We start from the raw sequence: 18,428 nt of genomic DNA, 5'->3' as shown, positions 1-18,428 counted from the left end.
AAAATCTTAGGGACATTATAACCTGGTGACAGTCAACTTTGACATATATACATATTTTTAAAATGTCACATCTTCCTATTTGGTCCCACGTCATGTAAAATACTGTCAGGCTTGCAGTCAGTAATATTGAGAGGCACAATGTCAGTACAATAGACAGAAGAATCATGTTCTCACAGTGTAATTACAGGAAAGGTTATGATCCAAATTTAGTCTCACTCTCATTTTTATTTCCATGCGCCACCGCCTCTGTGCCCCTGTTTTCCTTTCTGTATTTAATCACATGCCAGTGAAATGCAAAAGTAGCAAAAGAAATTTTGTGTTTACCACCTCATGGGGACCGCGATGCCAGAAACGAGATGCAAAACCACTTGGCGTGGCCAACCCTCTCTTTTACATCCAAGGCTCACAATTCCTTTTCACGAGATATTTGCCCATTTTCGCAATCAGCGACTCACCATCCTTGGAGGGGTTTAAAAGATGCAGAGATGAGGTTCTAAAGGACGTGGTTTAGAGGTGGATGTGGCAGTGCTGGGTTAATTTGATGATCTCAGAGTGCTGCATTCAAATTAATGCTGATGAGATGTATAAAGAGAGAGGTCGCTGAATGCAGAACACGCACAATTATTAAATTGCTAACGTGGTTCTCTCTTTGGGGGAGAAATCCACAATTTTATGACATAGTCGTGATCAGCGTTAGCTCTGGTGTAAGTGGTTTTATGCAGCAAAACTGTGCACAAAAAGCACTTTTGGAGGGTCATGTTCACAAGTGACCTGTTCGTTTCTCCTGGTCGTTTGTGACAATCCCAGTCGCCTGGGAGATCTGCAGCATCCAGACCTCTCACTGGGGTAACAGAGCCCCAAGTGTGAACTTTGAGGCTACTCGGAGAGACAAAAGCCAGATTTCTGAAAGATGTACCTACAGACAGCCTTATACTTATCTGGCCTTACGTAAACTGAACTGAATTTAGCATCACTACAAGGTATCGGTTTTCTTCAGGAAGAAAAGCAATATATCAGACTGTGATTTTTGTTCTGAAGCACCTTGTGCACAATGGTACCTCAGGGAGTTGCTGCTGATCTTTGGGAGAACTAGGTCCACTCCCAGCCTTCATTTAAGGATTATTATAGTGCACTATGGAAGTGTTTTTAATGGATACTATTCAGTACTTTGTAGGATTTATTTCCGCCTTTTCACATCAGTCCTTTTTCCTGTAGTTGGGCAAGAACCATGGCTTCACTCCTTGTCATTCTACAGAGTAGACAACAGAGCAGCATGGCAGTATCTTGGGGACATTTCATGTCATTAGACACGACGGTGACACTATATTCTACCATATGTCATGTAATTGCTGCCAAAGGATGTGCACAACAATTTACACTATCTAGATCTTCAGCGAGAGCACGGTGAATTCCTGAGTCCCCGTAAAGCTGGAGAATTCCACGTAACGTACATTTCTTTCCCTGTAAGTGTCAGTTAGGCTCCCCCCTGCCCCTCAAAAAATTCCTCAGACCTACATCCCTCCTTTTCGCAGCGTATCTCTGTGGACACAAGCACATCGATGCTCAATTTGTGAAACGGCAAAAATAGATGAAATATAAGCCATAGTGGCTTAGCAACCAATTCTTGTGATTTGCTGTCATCTTGTGACAGTGCTAGCCCAGCAAGAGCAGCAGGCAGGAGCGGTTTGTGTGGCACGGAGGCTCCACGCGTTCCTCTAAATTAAGGGCTCCTTGTATTGTTCCATGTCTACTTGTTTCCACATCTCCCTAGATAAACATATGTTGAATGTGGTTACCCCGAAGGCTCTTCTTCCGGAGCGGCTCGATGCTTCTCCTGCTGCCTCATCCCCGTGTTTGCATTTCCTTTGCTGATGCAGTGCAGAAGAGTGTCCCTGCCTCTTAAACCTCTCCAGAATTTTTCCCCTTGCTGCTTTTGAAGGATCTGCTGCCTCCCTCCGAGCTACAGCTGAGACTGGCCAAGCCAATCAGCCTGATTTTACAAACCTGTGAGGAAATGCACAGCTGCTCTAATTATTCATGTAGTTACCTGATGGGTTGGTCTCTGACACATGAACTGAAGGACAAAAAGGCAAAAAAAAAGCCAACACAAACCATGTGGCTTTCTGACAGGGTGCTAAAGAGAAGGTGAAAAGGTCCAACAAGCTCAACATCCATTTAGTCCTGTAAATACCAACCTTAGCTTGAAGCAGTTTATTTAGAAGTAGAGGGGAAGGTGAGGGAGGAGATGGGTTTAGGTTGGTCCTTAGTGTGTGAAGGGTCTGGAGGAGCTGGAGCTGTTGGACAGCAAAGCCAATGCTCCTGGCCCTTGGGCCATGCTCTGGGGAGCTGTTTCAACATCTTCCCGGGATGGGGAGATTTAGAGTCCTTTACATGATACTGAGTTACGAGATAAGGAGGGAGAAGTGCGTGATTCACACGCAAAGCTGTTATTGATCAGTGTGTTTTGTAAGCGGCAGAACCAACCGGTGTAACTATGAGGTAGGTGGGTCCTTGTACACAGCAGCGTGCTGTTCTCTGATGATTCGGTTTGCGAACTCCTCCAGCTCCCTCCCACCCTGCACAGCGCTGGCTTTGCCTTCCTTGCCCAAGCCCGAAGGCGGGACCCAAAGCTCTATAAAAGACACGGTGGATTTTGTCAGTTGTGATGGAAACTTCTCGAGTTGCTTCAGCGGCGTGTATCGGGGTAAAACGAGCATAATCCCAGTCTTTCGGCGATGCGGGTTAATCAACTGCAATATCCTGTTCTTTTTGGCCATCGGCCACGTTGCTCCGGGGAGATCGAGCAGCCTCACGTACAGTGTGGCCTCTGGGGGTGCCCCCTGCTCCCCGACGGCTTTGGAAGCCCTAATGGGGCTTCTGACAAGGTCTCTGTTTCCTTGCCAAATAAAATTTCAAAACATGAACCGGATTTGGAGTAAATTAGAGATGTGTAACGACTCGGAGCCCCAGGATGGGGCTTTGCCCTGTATTAGTCGCTTATTCCTGGGGTTTTGTCCAACACTGGCACAGCAGGAGCGTTTCACTGACTGGCAAGAAGCAATTGTCCAGCAGGATCAAACCGAATATTTAGCTGCAGTGAATCCAAGCCCTGCTCAAATCCTTGGCATGGTGCTTGGTGTGAGGCTGAGGTGTTCTCTGTGGGACCCAGGAGCTGGTGACCGGAGTCATCCGAGCAGAAATGTGGGTCTGTGCCATTTTTCTTACTTCCCTCTTCCTCCTTCAGCGCCAGTCACCGAAGTTCATCCAGAAAACAGGTGCTGTGAGCGGCTTTCCTTTGGTCTAAACCCTTTTTTTTCGTTTTGCCTTGTTTGGTTTTTTTGGACTGTAATCCAAAGTTCGGCATTTCGGATGTAAGTATTATCCCTTCAGTTCCACTGGGGTGGATTTGTGTGTGTGCAAATACACGTACTTTTATGTAGATAGGAGGCGAGACCAGCCCGTCAAATATATATGCAGAACTATGGTAGCTTTGGGACAAAAAGAGCAGATTAGAGAAATGAAAGATGGTATGAAAAGCCACGAGTGATACCTTGCTTAGCCCATGTTCCCTGTATTTGACTAAAGTAAGCCAGAGATAGATGGCAAGCAGTCTTGTGATGTGACCTGTTATTCTGAGTGAAGTGACAAATTAGCACCTATGAGGAGGTTATTTGAAAAACGAGTGGGTAGGATTACAGGTTCCTTGAAGGGACTTGTCTTTTGAGGAAAAAGCTACTCCAGCGCGCGTGTGTGTCTGAGCAGAACTGAGCTGGGAAGCGGGTAGTAGAAAGGGCGTGAGGGGAAGATGACTGAATGGAATAACGTTTATAGGTGATTCCTCCCTAAATGGGGATTGCTTGGGTGTAAAAACTGGGTCAGTGTCACCTCCCATCCCTTGGAGGAGGAGACAGCGAAGGCAGGAACTGCAAGTGGCGCAGGAACTTCAGCAGCTTCTGCCACCGTCCCCTCCCCTGCAATGGTGACATTTTCATCTGAGACAGGGATATCAAAGACCGCCGTACCCGGCGGTGGAGTTAATTAACACAACATGGAAGTTGGGAATCCTATTTGTGCCAGTCTGACAACATGACCTCATTCAGAGGAATTAAAAGGGCTGTGCTGAAAGTACGAGTTTCAGCAGAAATTCACACATTGCTTTGCTTTTATCTCTCAATGGCTCTACTAACAAAGACAGAAAATGAGCAGCTTTGCATTATAACCCAAACCGAGCATCCAGTGGGACAGAGTGCTGGGGGTGCCAGAGCCTTTCTTCCCTGTCCTTTCCCCGCACTGGCCTTGGGGTCAGTATTTCTCATAAAATTGATGTTATTTTCTCGGACTCGATGACTGAATATTGCTTAGGAAACTCCAGTTACCTCTTTATACAACTTGGACGATTCCTTAAATAATATCCCTTAAATAATATATGAGAAGAGAGATTCAGTTGCATGGTTGTTACTGAAAAGACTCGTTACATTTTTAAATGGTCATATTTTAATCTCCATGATTTAGCAAATCTGCTTTACAACCTGGAATTGGCCTCTGCTGGGCTCACCTCATCTCTTCCCACTTCTGGCCCGTCTGGAGATGACAGCGGTGGTGCCTGTGGGGTGTTTGGTCTCCCTTGTGTTTTAAATAGTTCTTTTAGACGTGGATTTTTGTGCCGCTGGGGAACTTTTCCTTTTGGCAGCCTGTGCGTGCATTTCCAGCATGCAAGGGAGCACACGTGTGAGCAAAGGGCTGCATTTCTGGTGGTCCGTGGCGGGACAGAGCAAGAGGGAATTGCTGCCTGAGGCCTCCGGCCACAGTCATCATTTCTGAATTTGTGTAGGGCTGTGGAGTACCAGGGAGAGACCGGGGTGCTGATTTGTACACAGGGAGGACATGAAGAGAGGATTGCTTGTACATTGTTTTTTCTCCGACGTTTGCTTATTGTTAAATCTGAATTGCGCCATTCTCTGGGAGCTGTAAACTGGTGCTAGCCTGAAGCAGTTGCTTTTAAATGTAAGCTTTGTGCCAAGAGGTTTAACGTCTTCTAAAAATTACCTTTGTGGTGTGTTTTGAGTTAGTTACAGCTACTGTCAGCAGATTGCATATGGTTTCCGAGTGCTTATAAATGATGTGAAGTTGATTGCCTCTTTTGTCATGTGGATTACGTGCCAGCATCCACAAAACCCCGCTCCCCGCAGGGGGACAGGTGTCTCATCGAAGCAAATTCCCTGCGGGAGCTCGGGAGGTGATGAAAGCTGCCGGTTGCTCCATCGAAACCTCCTCCTCTGCCGTTGCCGAGATGGTGGTTGGGTTTTCCCCGGCGCTGCCAGTGGCCTTGGTCAAATCCCTTGTGCTTTGTTGAAGCTCAGGGCTGGTGTCTGTGTGAAGGTTGGGTCCTTCCTCTCTCCCTCCCATAGACAGGAATCCTCTCGGGATGTGCGTAACGGCCTCAAGTTGTGCCAGGGGAGGTTTAATTGGATATTGGGACAACCAGTGTCTCAACAAGTAATACAGTCCCCGTCCCGCACCACTTATCTTTGTGCTCGGTTGACTCCGTTTGCTTGGCATCTCCATTCCCGTCCTTCATGGAGACTCCTCACTTCCAGCCATGCCTGTTTCTGACCCCACTGAATTTTGTCCTCCCTGTGCAGTCCCTTTGTTTTGGTGGATCTGTGCCTGCGGGGCCAGCGTGGTGCTCACTGAAATAACCGTCCCCGTTCCTCCTTGTCCTTGGTTTCCCTGGGAGGCGGGTGGGATTCCCCAAGGGAAACAGGCCCCATGGAGCATCCTTCATCCTTGACCTGTGGGAAGGCGAGCGGAGGAGGTGGCTCAGCTCTGCTTTTACCAGCAAATCCACCTTTGGCTGACCCGAGTGACAGGGCTGGTCCCTGGACAGGGAATGTTTCGGTCTCAAAGCTTTCAGCTTGAGCACAAAGGTGTTTGCGGTCTGTGCTGCTTGTGAACAGGTTAAACCGATGCCCACAGCACCTGGCACGGATGGAGAGGAGCAGCCAAGGCTGGGGAAGCAGCAATGGGGAGCTGGGGGGGTTTCTGCAAGTGCTTGCACCCCAGACATTTGCCAGCTGCCACTGCAGCAGGAGGATTTGCAAAGCGGAGAATTGCAAAGGAATCAGCATTTGTGCCAAGCAGTCACTCAGAGGGACGAGAGCGTGAGGAGCTGCACACAGGAGCAAGCGCCGCTTGGGTGCTCCCTTACCTGCCTCATCTTCATTAGATTATTGCGGTTAGCATTAAGCACAGCTGCAGGTATTATTATTTAAATTTTTTTAGCTATTACCCTAAGCAGTGGTCTAAGAAAAGCAGTGAGTATTTGCGCTGCATCTCCTGTAGCACTCCATGCCCAAGAATAACCCGAAAACCAACCAAACGACAAAAAAAGCCAAGACAGAATCAACTCGGGGATGGCCAGTAAAGCCTTTCCAGCTGCTGACGAAGTAAACGGACGTTCTGCCGTCACTGTTTGCAACGAAGGACGTGATTTTGGGGTGAACTGTGTGGCTTGCAGCCTGGGCGGGTGCCAGCTATTCCCAGACAAGGGTTTTGCTCAGGGTTTGCCTTGCACAGGTGTTTTGTTAGTTGCAAAACAGACCTTTTCCTGTAGCTGGTCCTTTTACTCAGAAAAAGTCTGCCCTCTCTGCCTTATTTTTCTTCCCCTTGTTTTGTTTTTTGCTGGACTTTACTGGAGCTACCGGGACATGTGAGGAATTGGGTTTCGTGACCAAAGGAGGACCAAGAAATAAATACCCGGACGTGCAGCTTTGATTTCCATCTCACGGCTATGTATCAAAAATAAGCAATGCCTCCATTTCTTCAACAGTGTGGGCTTTTGTTAGTGCTGATTGTGCACTCCTGGGCTTCCAGCCAACCCTTTGATTTCAGACTTATCACCAGAAAAAAGGCGGGCTCCTGGGTTGACAGCAAGAATCCATACGCTTGTGTCTGTGCTTGCAAACCGTCTGCTCGATGCAGCGCCTGAGAGACACACGAGCAGCTGAACCGCTCAGCACATGGCTAATGTCAAATTAATGCCATTATTCCTGAAAGCAAATTCCTGCTGCAACCACGCTTAGACAGTCGGTGTTCACATTCATTGCTTTTGACAGCCTGATATAAGGTAATTTAATTTAAATGCCCCAGATGAGAGAGAGAGAAAAAAAAAAAGGAAATAGCCCACTCTTTTTATACATAAAATGCCTACTTGAAGGAATAGGTTAGTACAGTGTGATTGATTTGCAAGAGCCCCTGGATTTTGGTGGAGAGCTCTGTTTGCGGATCAATGTGGAACACTACGGCCTGAGCGCTTTTGCCACTTGGGTATTCGAGCAAATGGTTGACGTTAATTCCTTCTCATCTTCGGTGAGGGGCCAGGCGGGTTTGGGAGGGTGCTTGGCTGTGTTTCAGAGAGCAAACTGGCCCCCTGAGCCCTTCACCTTTATTTCATTAGGCAAATCCTGTAGGAGAATTACAAATACAGACCCTTGTTCCTAAGTTGCCATGCCTGCACAGGGCAGCGATGTACTCGGGCTGGCAAAGCCAGCAGCCACAATCAGAAGTTTCTATAAGTATTTGCTTTTTTGCTAATCGCATGACTCGTTTTAAGGTTCTCCTTGTGTGGCAGAGGTGCCGCGTTCATTTACACCTCCCAGGCTGCCCTCGAGGTCTGCGTTTGGCTGTATCGCGCGATTTTGGGAACGTACAAGAGGTGGGATGGTGGAATTGTAAGAACTGGGGAGCGTTACCCAGTGCGGTACCGAGAGGGCTGGCTCTCCGTATCCAGCACGGCCGTTTAGATCCTAGAAAGCCAGCCAGGCTGATGCTGGACACCGCTGTCGATCCCCATTGAATCGTCCTCTCCAATGCAGACCTGTGGGCTGAGACCCAAATGGCAGATGAAATCAGTTCAAAAGTTTTGAGGTTCGCGCGGGGCAGCCCGATGAACAACTGGTGGATTGGTCTGCGTTGGGAGTTTGAGTGGGAGTAGTTACAGTGAGATGGAACTGGTTTTTGGGTAGTCTGGATGGTGTTCTTAGCGCACCACATTTACAATTTTAGTGTCAGGGTACCCGTCCGCAGTCACAAAACCATCGGGTGTGTTGGCAGAATGGTCCAGCCCACGGCCATGCTGAGTGATCACACTGGAGTCACAGGTGAGCTTCAGATTTGATCTGTGTTACAAGTTTGAGCTGTTCTGAATCCTACTTTACTTTGTTTGCTATTTATTGACTCTATTACCATTTATTCATTTTCCTTGACCTCTTCTGGCTGCCACCGGGGGTGCATCGTCTTAGGTTCGTGCTTGCAGGTGTGCTTTCATTTCCGAGACCTGCGCAAATACCAGGTGCGAACAGGAATTTTCTCCCTGCAGTTGGGAAAGCAGTGCAGGCAAGGCTGGTCCACGCGCTCCTGGTGTTTTTCTTGGGTTTTTCCGGAGTTTCTTTCTGCTGACCCTGCTCAGCCCCCTGTGTAAGGAGAGACGGGCAGGAGAGCCTGGAGCCATCCATATGGCTAGTTCATGAAGTAAGTGGAGAAAGGATGAAGTAAGGAGTAATCTGGGTTAGATACAGAAGTATTGGGAGATTGTTCCTGTTAACTTCTTCCTCATCCTTGCTGTCCTATGTGTCCCAGCTGCTGGCTACGGTGTGTTGGGCAAATCAGCCCTGGGGCTTCTGACCTCCTTCCTTGGCACAATCTTTGATTCCATTCCAATGTGCACCTTAAAAGCTCCTGTTCGTCTTGTTTTTATTGCGTAACCTTGCGTCAAAGCTGCACACGACCATCTATTCCACAATAGTCTCTCTTTCCTGCTCTTGCTTGCAGAGATTTAACACTTTGTATAACGGTCAGTGCTGCTCCCTGGGTGGATTTTTTTTTTTCAGACATCTCAGATCTGTTCTCCATGTATATATGAAATTCTGCTATGCAAGGGTTTAAAACAGTTTGGCAAGTAAGGTTTGATTTTCCTGTGGGGTAACTCATTTTTGCAGTCCTTTATTTTTCGGTGTGCGAGAAGTGGTTATATGCTTTGTGTGTAATCTTTGTGTACAGTAATTTTTCATGCCAACATGTGCACTATGATCTCTATCACGGAGAATAAATCAAAGCTCTTGACAAACTGTACACAGTCATAATGAAAAGGGCGGGTTTGAAAAGGCTGCATTGATACAGAAACCCTCTGTTTGTTTTTGAAGTGCTCTGTTCTGAAATGCAGATGTATCATAATCAAATTCATATCAATTGTTCCCACACGTAACTTTGGAGGAGGCATGAAAAAATATCTGCCTTTTGTGGGAAGTTTAACATAACAGTCTAATCATTTCATTAAAGATTTCCTCCTCGGGATTACATTTTCAAAGCCATGTGCTGTCATTTAATCGTGTGCCTCCTTATTAATATTAAACACAATTAAAGTCACACTGTGACACTTTGAAATGCCACCTCCCCATGGCGTATCCCAATATCCCAGCAGCTCTCCAGCTTTTCTGCTTTCCCAGTCCCTTGGCACAGACCTTGGTGCCATTTCCTTCCCCATGTTACCCCCAAAATGGGGAGAGATGTGATGCTCTTTGTTTTATTTGGCCGCATCTGGCTTTTTCAGCCAACCACTGGCAGCCTCTGGAGATCTTACTTTGTGATTAAATAATAATATATTATACATACCCATGTATTTACGTAGAGAGATACATGCAACAGATTAAAAAAATATACATATTTTGGAGTTGAACACAGAATGATACCAGTTGCCTAAGCTACCTTCTCCTTGCGTTTCCTCAACCTCAGCACCTGGGTTGTTTTTGGATATAACGAACTGTCATCTTGACTCTTAAAAACTTAGGAGTTTGATTTGGAAAAAAAAAAAAAAACCAACACAAAACCAAACCAACATTCAGAATTCATCCCATCCGTGGCCATTGCCAGTGCCTGTCTAGAGCTCCTTACGCTTCTTAAAGCCTTTCAGGAGTTGTTGCTGAAACTGAGCAATATTTAAAACCATCTCAGAATATCCCTGTTTTCTAAGTGGTATTAGCCCATCAAGGTAAAGACTTACAATCTTACACTTGCTTGGCAAACTGTGTTATTTGCACTGTAGCGTTAATTTGTGCTGAGGCTCCGTGGTTAGTTGTAGTTTGGTATGTGAAACTTGACATTTAACGTTCCCTGACTCTAAGTAAAAATGGGCCCCTCGATCAGTTTTTCAAGTAGAACACTCGATTAATCTCTTCTGGCTTAATTGAGTGTCCTGCCAACTGCTGAGTTTAGCCTTTTTTACAAGTACTTATTTTCAGCAGGGCTGATGCTATCGATAGCAGGAGGGAGAGAGATGGATGGATGCTGAAATGGGTCATCGTCATCTCTTTGTGTGGAAGAGAGACGCTTTGTTTGTAAGGGCAAAGAGGATTGTTCTGCGCACAGAGATCATCACAATGGCTGATTTAGGAAGGTTGTTTCAAGGCAATCATACTTTTAAAGTTTACTCCACCTTCTCTCCAGTGTGTGGTTTGTTAAGGTATTGACACAATTTTGCTGACTTCTTTTTTAAAGTGGATTATGCTCACAGCCAGTTTTTAAAATCAAACAGATGGCTTTTCAAACAGAGCATGCCCACAGATTTTTTGTTTTATGGTGTCTCTAGAACTATGACAGCTCTGTCAGGGGGGGCTGGTTTGTTGTTAATTTTTTTGTGACAGATGATTCAAAATTGTTTTTCCTCCTTCAGCTTGCTCAAATGAACCAGCTGTTTAAAAATAAAAAATACAAGGAGACTAAGACATAAATCAGTTGGTCTGTCCATGAATGGAATCGCACTATTTTAATAAGTCCATTTCTGGTCTTAGATCACTGTAAAATAAGAATGCCTTCAAAATATTGCAAGTATGCTCAGGAGAAGTGTTTTTCTTCTTGGAACCCGAAGATGTGTCGTGCATTGCCTCAGATGAAACCCGTAATCTGAATTGCCTGGTGACTTAGAAGTGAAATCAGAATATGTATAAGGGAGAGCATCATCATCATCACCATTTTACCTCTCCATGGCACTGGCTGTCCCAGGTTTTGGATGTAGTTGTTCTTGGTGCTGTAGGGGTGTCTATTTTGAGTTGTTTCTTGTGGCAAGGGGATTGTTCTGTTCTTGCGCGTGAATACACAGCGCCGGGTTTTGACTTAGAGAAGTTAAGGCCGCGGAGCATCATCATTTTGTCGGCACGTTGGCGCAGCCTCTGGTGTCTTCAGCCCCACGTGTGTGATAAGGAAAAGCAGCAGCCCTGCTGCAGCTGGCTGTTTCATCCGGAAACCTGATCGCTTAAAACCGCGTTTGTGTAGAGAAGAACCTACCACCCTTTTTGATAACATTATCATGTCGTTCATGATGCTGCTGTTGGGTGCCTTTGCTTCCATTCACAAACGGGGAGGGGGACTGGGTGCTCCTGGGGTCCTCCTGCCACCTTTAACTGTGAGCAAGATCACAGCTATGGCAAATAAATCCTGGATAAATCATTCCTGTTTTTTCAAACCATGTCTGTTCACTGTATCCCAAGCTATTTGTCTGTGTATTCCTGTAACCGTCACGCTGCCGAGATACAAACCTCTTCAAAAGAGCATCGTACCGAACAGCACAGAGCCGCTCACGCAGTCTTTTTGTTTTTCTGGCGTTGCGCTGGATCCCCAGCATCTGGGCAGGGATTGGCATTGTTCGGCAGGGACAGACTCCTGTCACCGGGCGATGAGGCAGCCCCGTTCTGGCTGACGTGGTTCCCCACGTGGTGTTTACCAGGGCAGCGGCACTTAAAAGCCACCATTGTGTCTTCGCGTGATCGTTATTTACGGGGTCTCAGGCGGTGCGAGTCCGGTGCCAGGCGCTGGCAAAAGGGAACCGTGCCCGTGGGTGTGGGATCAATCCTTGCTCGGAGCTCTGGGGAGCAGAGAGATGCTCTGGGGGGGCAGGGATGCGAGGGTGACATTTTAATCAGTGAAGGTTTTGCTTGGGAATACGTGTGTGACCCTGGGCGGGTGCTTCAAGCTGTGCTTGGGGTGACATTAGCAGAAGAGCAGCTCAAGTTCTTAGTGATACTGAATTTCAATAACCAGATGCATCTCCTGGCTTTTATTTATGTACCCTCCAGCACCAGGATTTTGTCGCTTCATGGCACTTGAGATATCAATATTGCATAAATATTCATTTTGGCATTTCTGAACACGAACTCCCTAATACAAATTTAATGCAACACATTTTTCCTGATAGTTACAGATTGGATCGACAACTCGCTCGTCACCTCGCCTCTCTGCGCTCTGAGAAGCTAGATACAAAAGCAGGACTTTGCTTGTGAAGTCTCACGTTCCCATTCTCCAAATTCCTTCCCCAGGGGTGACTTGGAAGCGGGGGGGGCGGTGCCTATCCCAGGGCTCCAGACCCTTCCCGGGGGGGCAGAGGATTTGGGAGAGGGCCTGGGACCCATCCCACAGCAGAGACACCGGAGTAGCGTTGGGTGCCAAGCGATGTGTGCGATCCCTGACTCTGTCTGTGCATCCTCAGGGCCAAGGGGATCTCCTGAAGAACGCCAGGAGCCAAGCCCTGGAGAACATGAAGCAGATCCAGCTGGCGTGCCTGTCCTGCGGGCTGAGCAAGAGCGGGCAGGTGGACGCCAAGTCGAAACGGGGCCTGGAGGCGATCCAGGAGAAGGACACCGGCGACGAGAATGGGAGGCCGTGAGGGCAGGCAAAGCCCTTGCATTTGTCACAGATTTCAAGAACTCCAAATTATTTTTTTAAAGCGTTTAAAAATTCACACGGGAATGCCCTCTACAGGGTGTCGATAGTATTAAAATCCTCACGACATCAGTATTTTAATGCAGTTAATTTATCTAAGTTCAACTCTGGTAGTGAGATTTCTGTCAAAGCCGAGCTGTCTGTGTGCAAGTGCGCGTATGTGCGCACATGCAAATCCCGTAGACGCCCTTTCATGCATCGCATTAGCCATTTGCTAATTTATTCCTTTGTCATCTCTGAATAGGCCTGCTCATTCTGAAGATCAAAACAAATAGAGAGTACTGGTATCAGTTTTGTGCTTTATTTTACTCTCCAGCTTTTACCATTTAACTTACAGGCTACATTACTGTTGCGCTGTTTAAACAAACGAAATACAGCAACAAATGTCACCGACAGCTGCTTTCGTGAGGGCAAAACCAGCGGTTTACTGCAGACCCTGGACGTGATTTTTAATGAACAATTCAAACCAAGTAAATGAGATATTAAATGGGCTGAGTTGCTCGATAGATTGTGGTTAAATTTGAGGTGTATATTTTACTGAATTTTAGCAAACTGCTCTTCAGGATACACCCAGATAGCACATCCTAACGTAAGAACTACCTGATTTATTTCAGTCCAGTAAATCTTTGCTACCTTGTAGATCTGCAGAACAGCTGTAGTCTTTGCTGATAGGCATTAATTCGTGTAGTAAGGAGCACAGCGAGTCAACCCCGCAGTGACGAGGAGAGCGTGAACATCCTTCGGTGATCACCAGCCCTCCTAAACACCCCGCGGTGCCAGGATTGGAAGGAAGGTTTTACAGATCTCCCCAAGTCTGAGCTTTACCGCAGGAGCTGCGAGAGGTCAGGTCTTGCTTTCCGCCTTCTGCTTAGATGTCGGAGTCGGCTGGATGAAGCAAGCGGGATCTGGCCTTACGTTGTGGCGAAGAACTGTGCTCTGCTAGAAATGTGAAGCGAGGCTGCAGGCCTGCCACGGGTGAAAATAGCTCGGGGAAAACAACAGGGCACCAGCATTTTTTATAGCAGTTACAAATATCCTGACGCATGGCACAGGTTTAGGGTAGTTCTGCGAATTGGGTGCCTCTTTGTGCCGCTGTTAAGGAGATGGAGAATGTCACGATGCAATGTGTCCTCGTCCCTCCCAGTGTCCAGCTCTTGTGTGCTCACAACATTCATTTCAATCGTTTAAGTACTGTGCTCGCGTGTAGTATTTGTGTTACCTTTAACAGGACTATGTGTTTTATGGTTATAAAAAAGACTATATTTATTTAAAGCATTGCTTTTATTTTGAAAAGCTACTTTTAAAATTAATTTGATTAACAAATATGCTAATTTTCTGAACTTAACAAAAAGTAATTGCTGAAAGTTTGACCATTGGAGAATCTTATATAGCTATTGTGTTAAGTTATTTTTGACTTCTTAATAACACTATTATGTTCATGTTGCACATTACTGAGAGAGTAAAGCTATGAAACAACTTTGACCCATGTTTTTAATGTGATTTAACACGGGATAGCCAGTGAGACTTGGATAAAGGTAGGTTAGAGCGGGTAAGTTGCTTGAGAGGAGGTCCTGCTCTAATAGGAACTGTATTATTGCAAAGGTTATAACTCAGATGCCTTAAATACCGCTTCAGTAAAACTTGCCACGCTTGTTCAGATCCAGCCTTAAGTCCTCTGTTTATCTCTCCATCAGATTGTGGGTGTCTATTTAGCCTTCACTGAGGTCTGGAGAGGGGTGGCCTTTGCGTTTCATTCGAGGCTTAAAGCCCAGATCGGTGGTGAAGTGTGTGCGGTCACATTTTGCCATCCCGATTTCATCACGGGTTGTGTTTATGTGAAAAACAGCAATTGCCCGTCAGTATTTACAGTTACAGAGGACGGAAACTGCTAACCAAGCAGCATCGATTGTGAAGGGTCAGCCTTGGGAAAGCATCTCTCTGGCAATAGGAGAGGTGCCTTCAGGACAGGTGAGTGCCTTGCCTCTTGGTGCTTCATTTAAACCTAGAAATAGCGAGGGTTTCTCAATTTAAAAGGCTCTCTGAATGTCTGTACAGGAACTGCTGGCAAATTACGTTCTGGTCTTCCTTCCTTCTCTGATGTTATAAACAAATGACCATAAAATTACACGGAGAAGGGCTTTTGGTGCCCATAGCTCTCACTCCATGTGTATTTGCAGAACCAGAAGATGGTGGCTGGACTGAAATCCCATCGCATGCATGCAATCTTTAGCATTTATGTCATGTCCTGTGCCAAGGTCACGCTGCCCAGGTTTCTGTGCCAAAAGACAGGGAGCAGAAAACCTTGGGCAGGGGAGGGCTGGCTGGCAGCGAGAGCTCAGCTCGCCGGCCTCCGGGCCCCTTTGAACTCACCGGGAGTGGACGATAAAGCAGCAGTCGGCCTCATAAAAATTCAGCCTTGAAGGAGAACACATGGAAAAATCTTATCCAACATCAACAGCAAGAACACATGGGGTATGACTGCCTGGCCTTTGGGGAAGAGTTTCGTGACATGCCTGGCTCCTTGCAGTGGCACCAGAACCTTCTCCGGGCCCTGTGCTGGGACAATTTGCCTGATGTCCCACCTCCCTCTCCTGAGCTCAGCACGAGTTAAAGCACCATGCTGTTCTGCTGCTTTCATTTTTCATACATTTTATTCCATTTTTAAAGAGATAATGCAGCTTCCCAGTGCAAACAAGGTGGGAGCTTTGCATGTTCCTCCCTCTGAGATTCAGCTCCCAAAATAGATCATTATCAGATAATTGCATGCACAGAGTGAGCTTTCCTGTGTAATAATGCATCTCTTCCATCTATCTGTTCAGACTAAAACATTAGGTCGTAGCCTCCTTGGCCTCCGTCCCGCTCCTACAGTGACAGAGAGCAGCCTTGTGAAGGGGATGAACCGGAGAAGCTTCAGAACAGACCAAGGTGAGGGGTTGTGGAGCAATCTCTTCTTGCTTCCACTGCTTGCTGCAGGACTGAGCGTGGTGGCCACGGCTCATATTGCAGCAGCGGATGATGTACGTACTCAATGAATCCGAGATTGACTCCTTGCAAAGTGCAGCACTTGGCAGGCGAAAGGTGATTGTGAAGGATGAAAACATCTGGGCATAGTGAATGTGCGCTGGGGAACGGAGCAAACACCGGGCACCCGAACACCCTCCCTTGTCAGCCCTTCTCACCGCCCTGGGAGGCACGAAAATCCAAAGATTTCCATGATACTGTACCTGTATAATTGCGCTGTTTGAATCTGTTCTGGCGCGGTCCCTTCAGGTTGCCTTTGCACAGGCTGGGACTGAAGGGTCTTGCATTTGCTTTGCACAGCAGGTCCCTGAAAAAAAAAGCTTCCTTTTTAAAATAATGTTGATGAATATGTGAGTTCAGTAACCGGGATGTGAGCGACCAGGCCGGACACATGATGCAAGTGCTGTCCCACCAGCTGTTCCTCTGCAGCAGAGAGCACTGCGTGGACATGCCCCCCATCAAACGGGTCATGTTTTACATGAGTGTTTTCTGCTCACTTCCGTTATTTGAAACAGTTTGTGAACAAATTGTTTTTGCAGAAAATACTCCTGGAGGAATTTCAAGAAAATGTGCAGAAATCAAAATCTGGGCAGACAGCACAATGAGGAGTGGGAGGCGGCGTTACGTCTGACAGCTGTTTGCTGTGCACAGTCCACACCACTCTACTCTGGAAATGACTGGTTGAAAAGGCAAGTTTGAGTTAACAGTGGTGATCTTTTTTGACCCAGAACGTATCAGTCCTCAAAGTCAACCTGACTGAATGCCTACAGTTCTCAGTCTCTGAAGTGTGCGTAATCAAGAGTTTAGAATATGAGAAGAGATTGAATATGCTAGGTGAAGCACTATTTTCAGATGGCAGCTGGAAAGGCAGCTAAATAAGATACTACTAGGTATACAACATGGAGATGAGATTAGAAGTACACAAAGATCAGTATTAATCTGGCTTGTCTGGAAGCACATATGGGGAGAATGGAGGAATACAGATGAATTATTTGTATGCGTCCTCAGATAGGGTCTGGTGGACCAGCTACACATAATACAATTAGAAACATGATACAAATTATGATTCGGGCAGCAGCTGTGATTATTTATGATGCTGATGGATGGAGAAAGGTACCGGCAAAGCGCAGGGGGGATTTTGCAGCTTTGCGTGCCTTGTGCGGAGGAGAAGGTGGGCGGCACTGCTCCTCCATCCTGCACAAAGCAAATGGGCCAAAGCGTCGGTCGCTGCTGCATTTCATAGCTGGGTTCTACCAAAGTGAAAAATTAAGAAATAGAATGTGCTGGAGGGGCAGAAACAGAGTATTGAAGGATGTGTCCATTCCATAGAAGATAATTTTGTTGTCGTTGTTATGGATTCTGACTTGATATTTCGTAGGAAGGTGATTGCAATAAGCCTGTAGCTGTGATTCAGTTGGAATCGTCTCTCCCAGGTATTGAGGAGATGTGTTATGCGAAAACTGACACCATGCTCTGTCACACCATGGTCTGTCATGCTCTCTTTGTGCATAGAGGCTGTTGCCAGGGGATTTCTTTTGTTAATGCTTAAAGGTCATAATTAACATCAAATGAACACGAATGTCCACAGGAAAAATGTTTCTACCAGACGTCAAATTAAGGACAGATGAAAGTGTCTGATGTGGAGTCATTCGACATTAATGAAGACGAATGGCACCAGTTTTGGTTTCTCCCATTATTTATATGAATTGGAGGTGAAAATTCACTAAATAGTTATTCAGTGACGATGTGCATGGGAAAGGCTGGTGAACCAGGTGACCAGCCAAGAGAATCCCCTGTAGCAAACGCCAGACGCCTCCATCCCGAGCAGAGCAGCGTTTCTGGCAGGAGCAAAGCCCTGGGGAGGAAACTGAGACCTGCCAGGAAAGAAAAGGGCCACATCTTGTTTTGTATGGTACTAACATTACAACCTGGCCTGGTGGGAACATGAAGGTGATCTTAAAGAGACGGAAGCAGGCAGGAGGACAGTGTCGTGAATTTGGAAGGTCAGCGTCGGGGGTCCTAGCGTGTGTCTGCTGCTCCCACAGAACAGGTTTCAGCCCTCTCAGTGAGGCAAATTAACCTTTTTGCTGGGACTGGCTGTGCTTTTGTAGCACATCATGAATCCTCCGTTTCCTCCTACACTGCAGACAGTTGCACCTTCTCCTGGGAAAGGCAAATTGATTGTAGGGGGTTCAAAGAACGAAAGCTGAGCAGGTGGCTTTCTAGATTATACACTTTTCTTGGCAAGAGCTGCTTCTCTGAGCAACATGCCTGCCTGCAAGAGAGAAACACAGAGCCCTGTAATTCCCCAGGAACGGGAGCGGTGGCGGCGGGAGAGTGAAGGCTCTGCAGAGTGAAGCTGAAAGGATGAATCTGTTTAACTGCACATCCCATTAAAACGGGCGGCTGGACAGAGAATTGCCTCTAAGGGCATCCAGAAGGCCTGAGACGTCAGACGGGGATTTAGCGCTGTCGCCCGTGTGGTGAGGTCTGCCAGAGCGCTGGGGCCTGAGCAGAGCCGCGGCGGAGGGTCGTTATTTTAACACTATTGCACCCTGAAATATTTCTGCGTCCCACATCCATCAGATGAGGCAGCATGTTCTCACTGGGGCCACAGGGACAGAAAGCACAGGGGGTGG

The 18,428-nt window shown here is 46.8% G+C and overlaps 1 protein-coding gene across 1 annotated transcript in view; it reads left to right on the top strand.

Annotated features, from left to right (window-relative positions):
- PLCL1 (phospholipase C like 1 (inactive)) overlaps positions 1-14,059 on the top strand; it is a 106,394-nt gene extending 92,335 nt beyond the window's left edge. The window contains 1 exon segment of the mRNA XM_065637559.1: positions 12,536-14,059. Coding sequence (XP_065493631.1) covers positions 12,536-12,712 — 177 coding nt within the window. The 3' untranslated portion in view covers positions 12,713-14,059.
- Positions 14,060-18,428: the final 4,369 nt, after the last annotated feature.

Source organism: Caloenas nicobarica, chromosome 6 (assembly GCF_036013445.1).
Source record: "Caloenas nicobarica isolate bCalNic1 chromosome 6, bCalNic1.hap1, whole genome shotgun sequence".
In the NCBI taxonomy this organism is placed as follows: domain Eukaryota; kingdom Metazoa; phylum Chordata; class Aves; order Columbiformes; family Columbidae; genus Caloenas; species Caloenas nicobarica.
This window is presented reverse-complemented; position numbering and strand designations above follow the sequence as displayed.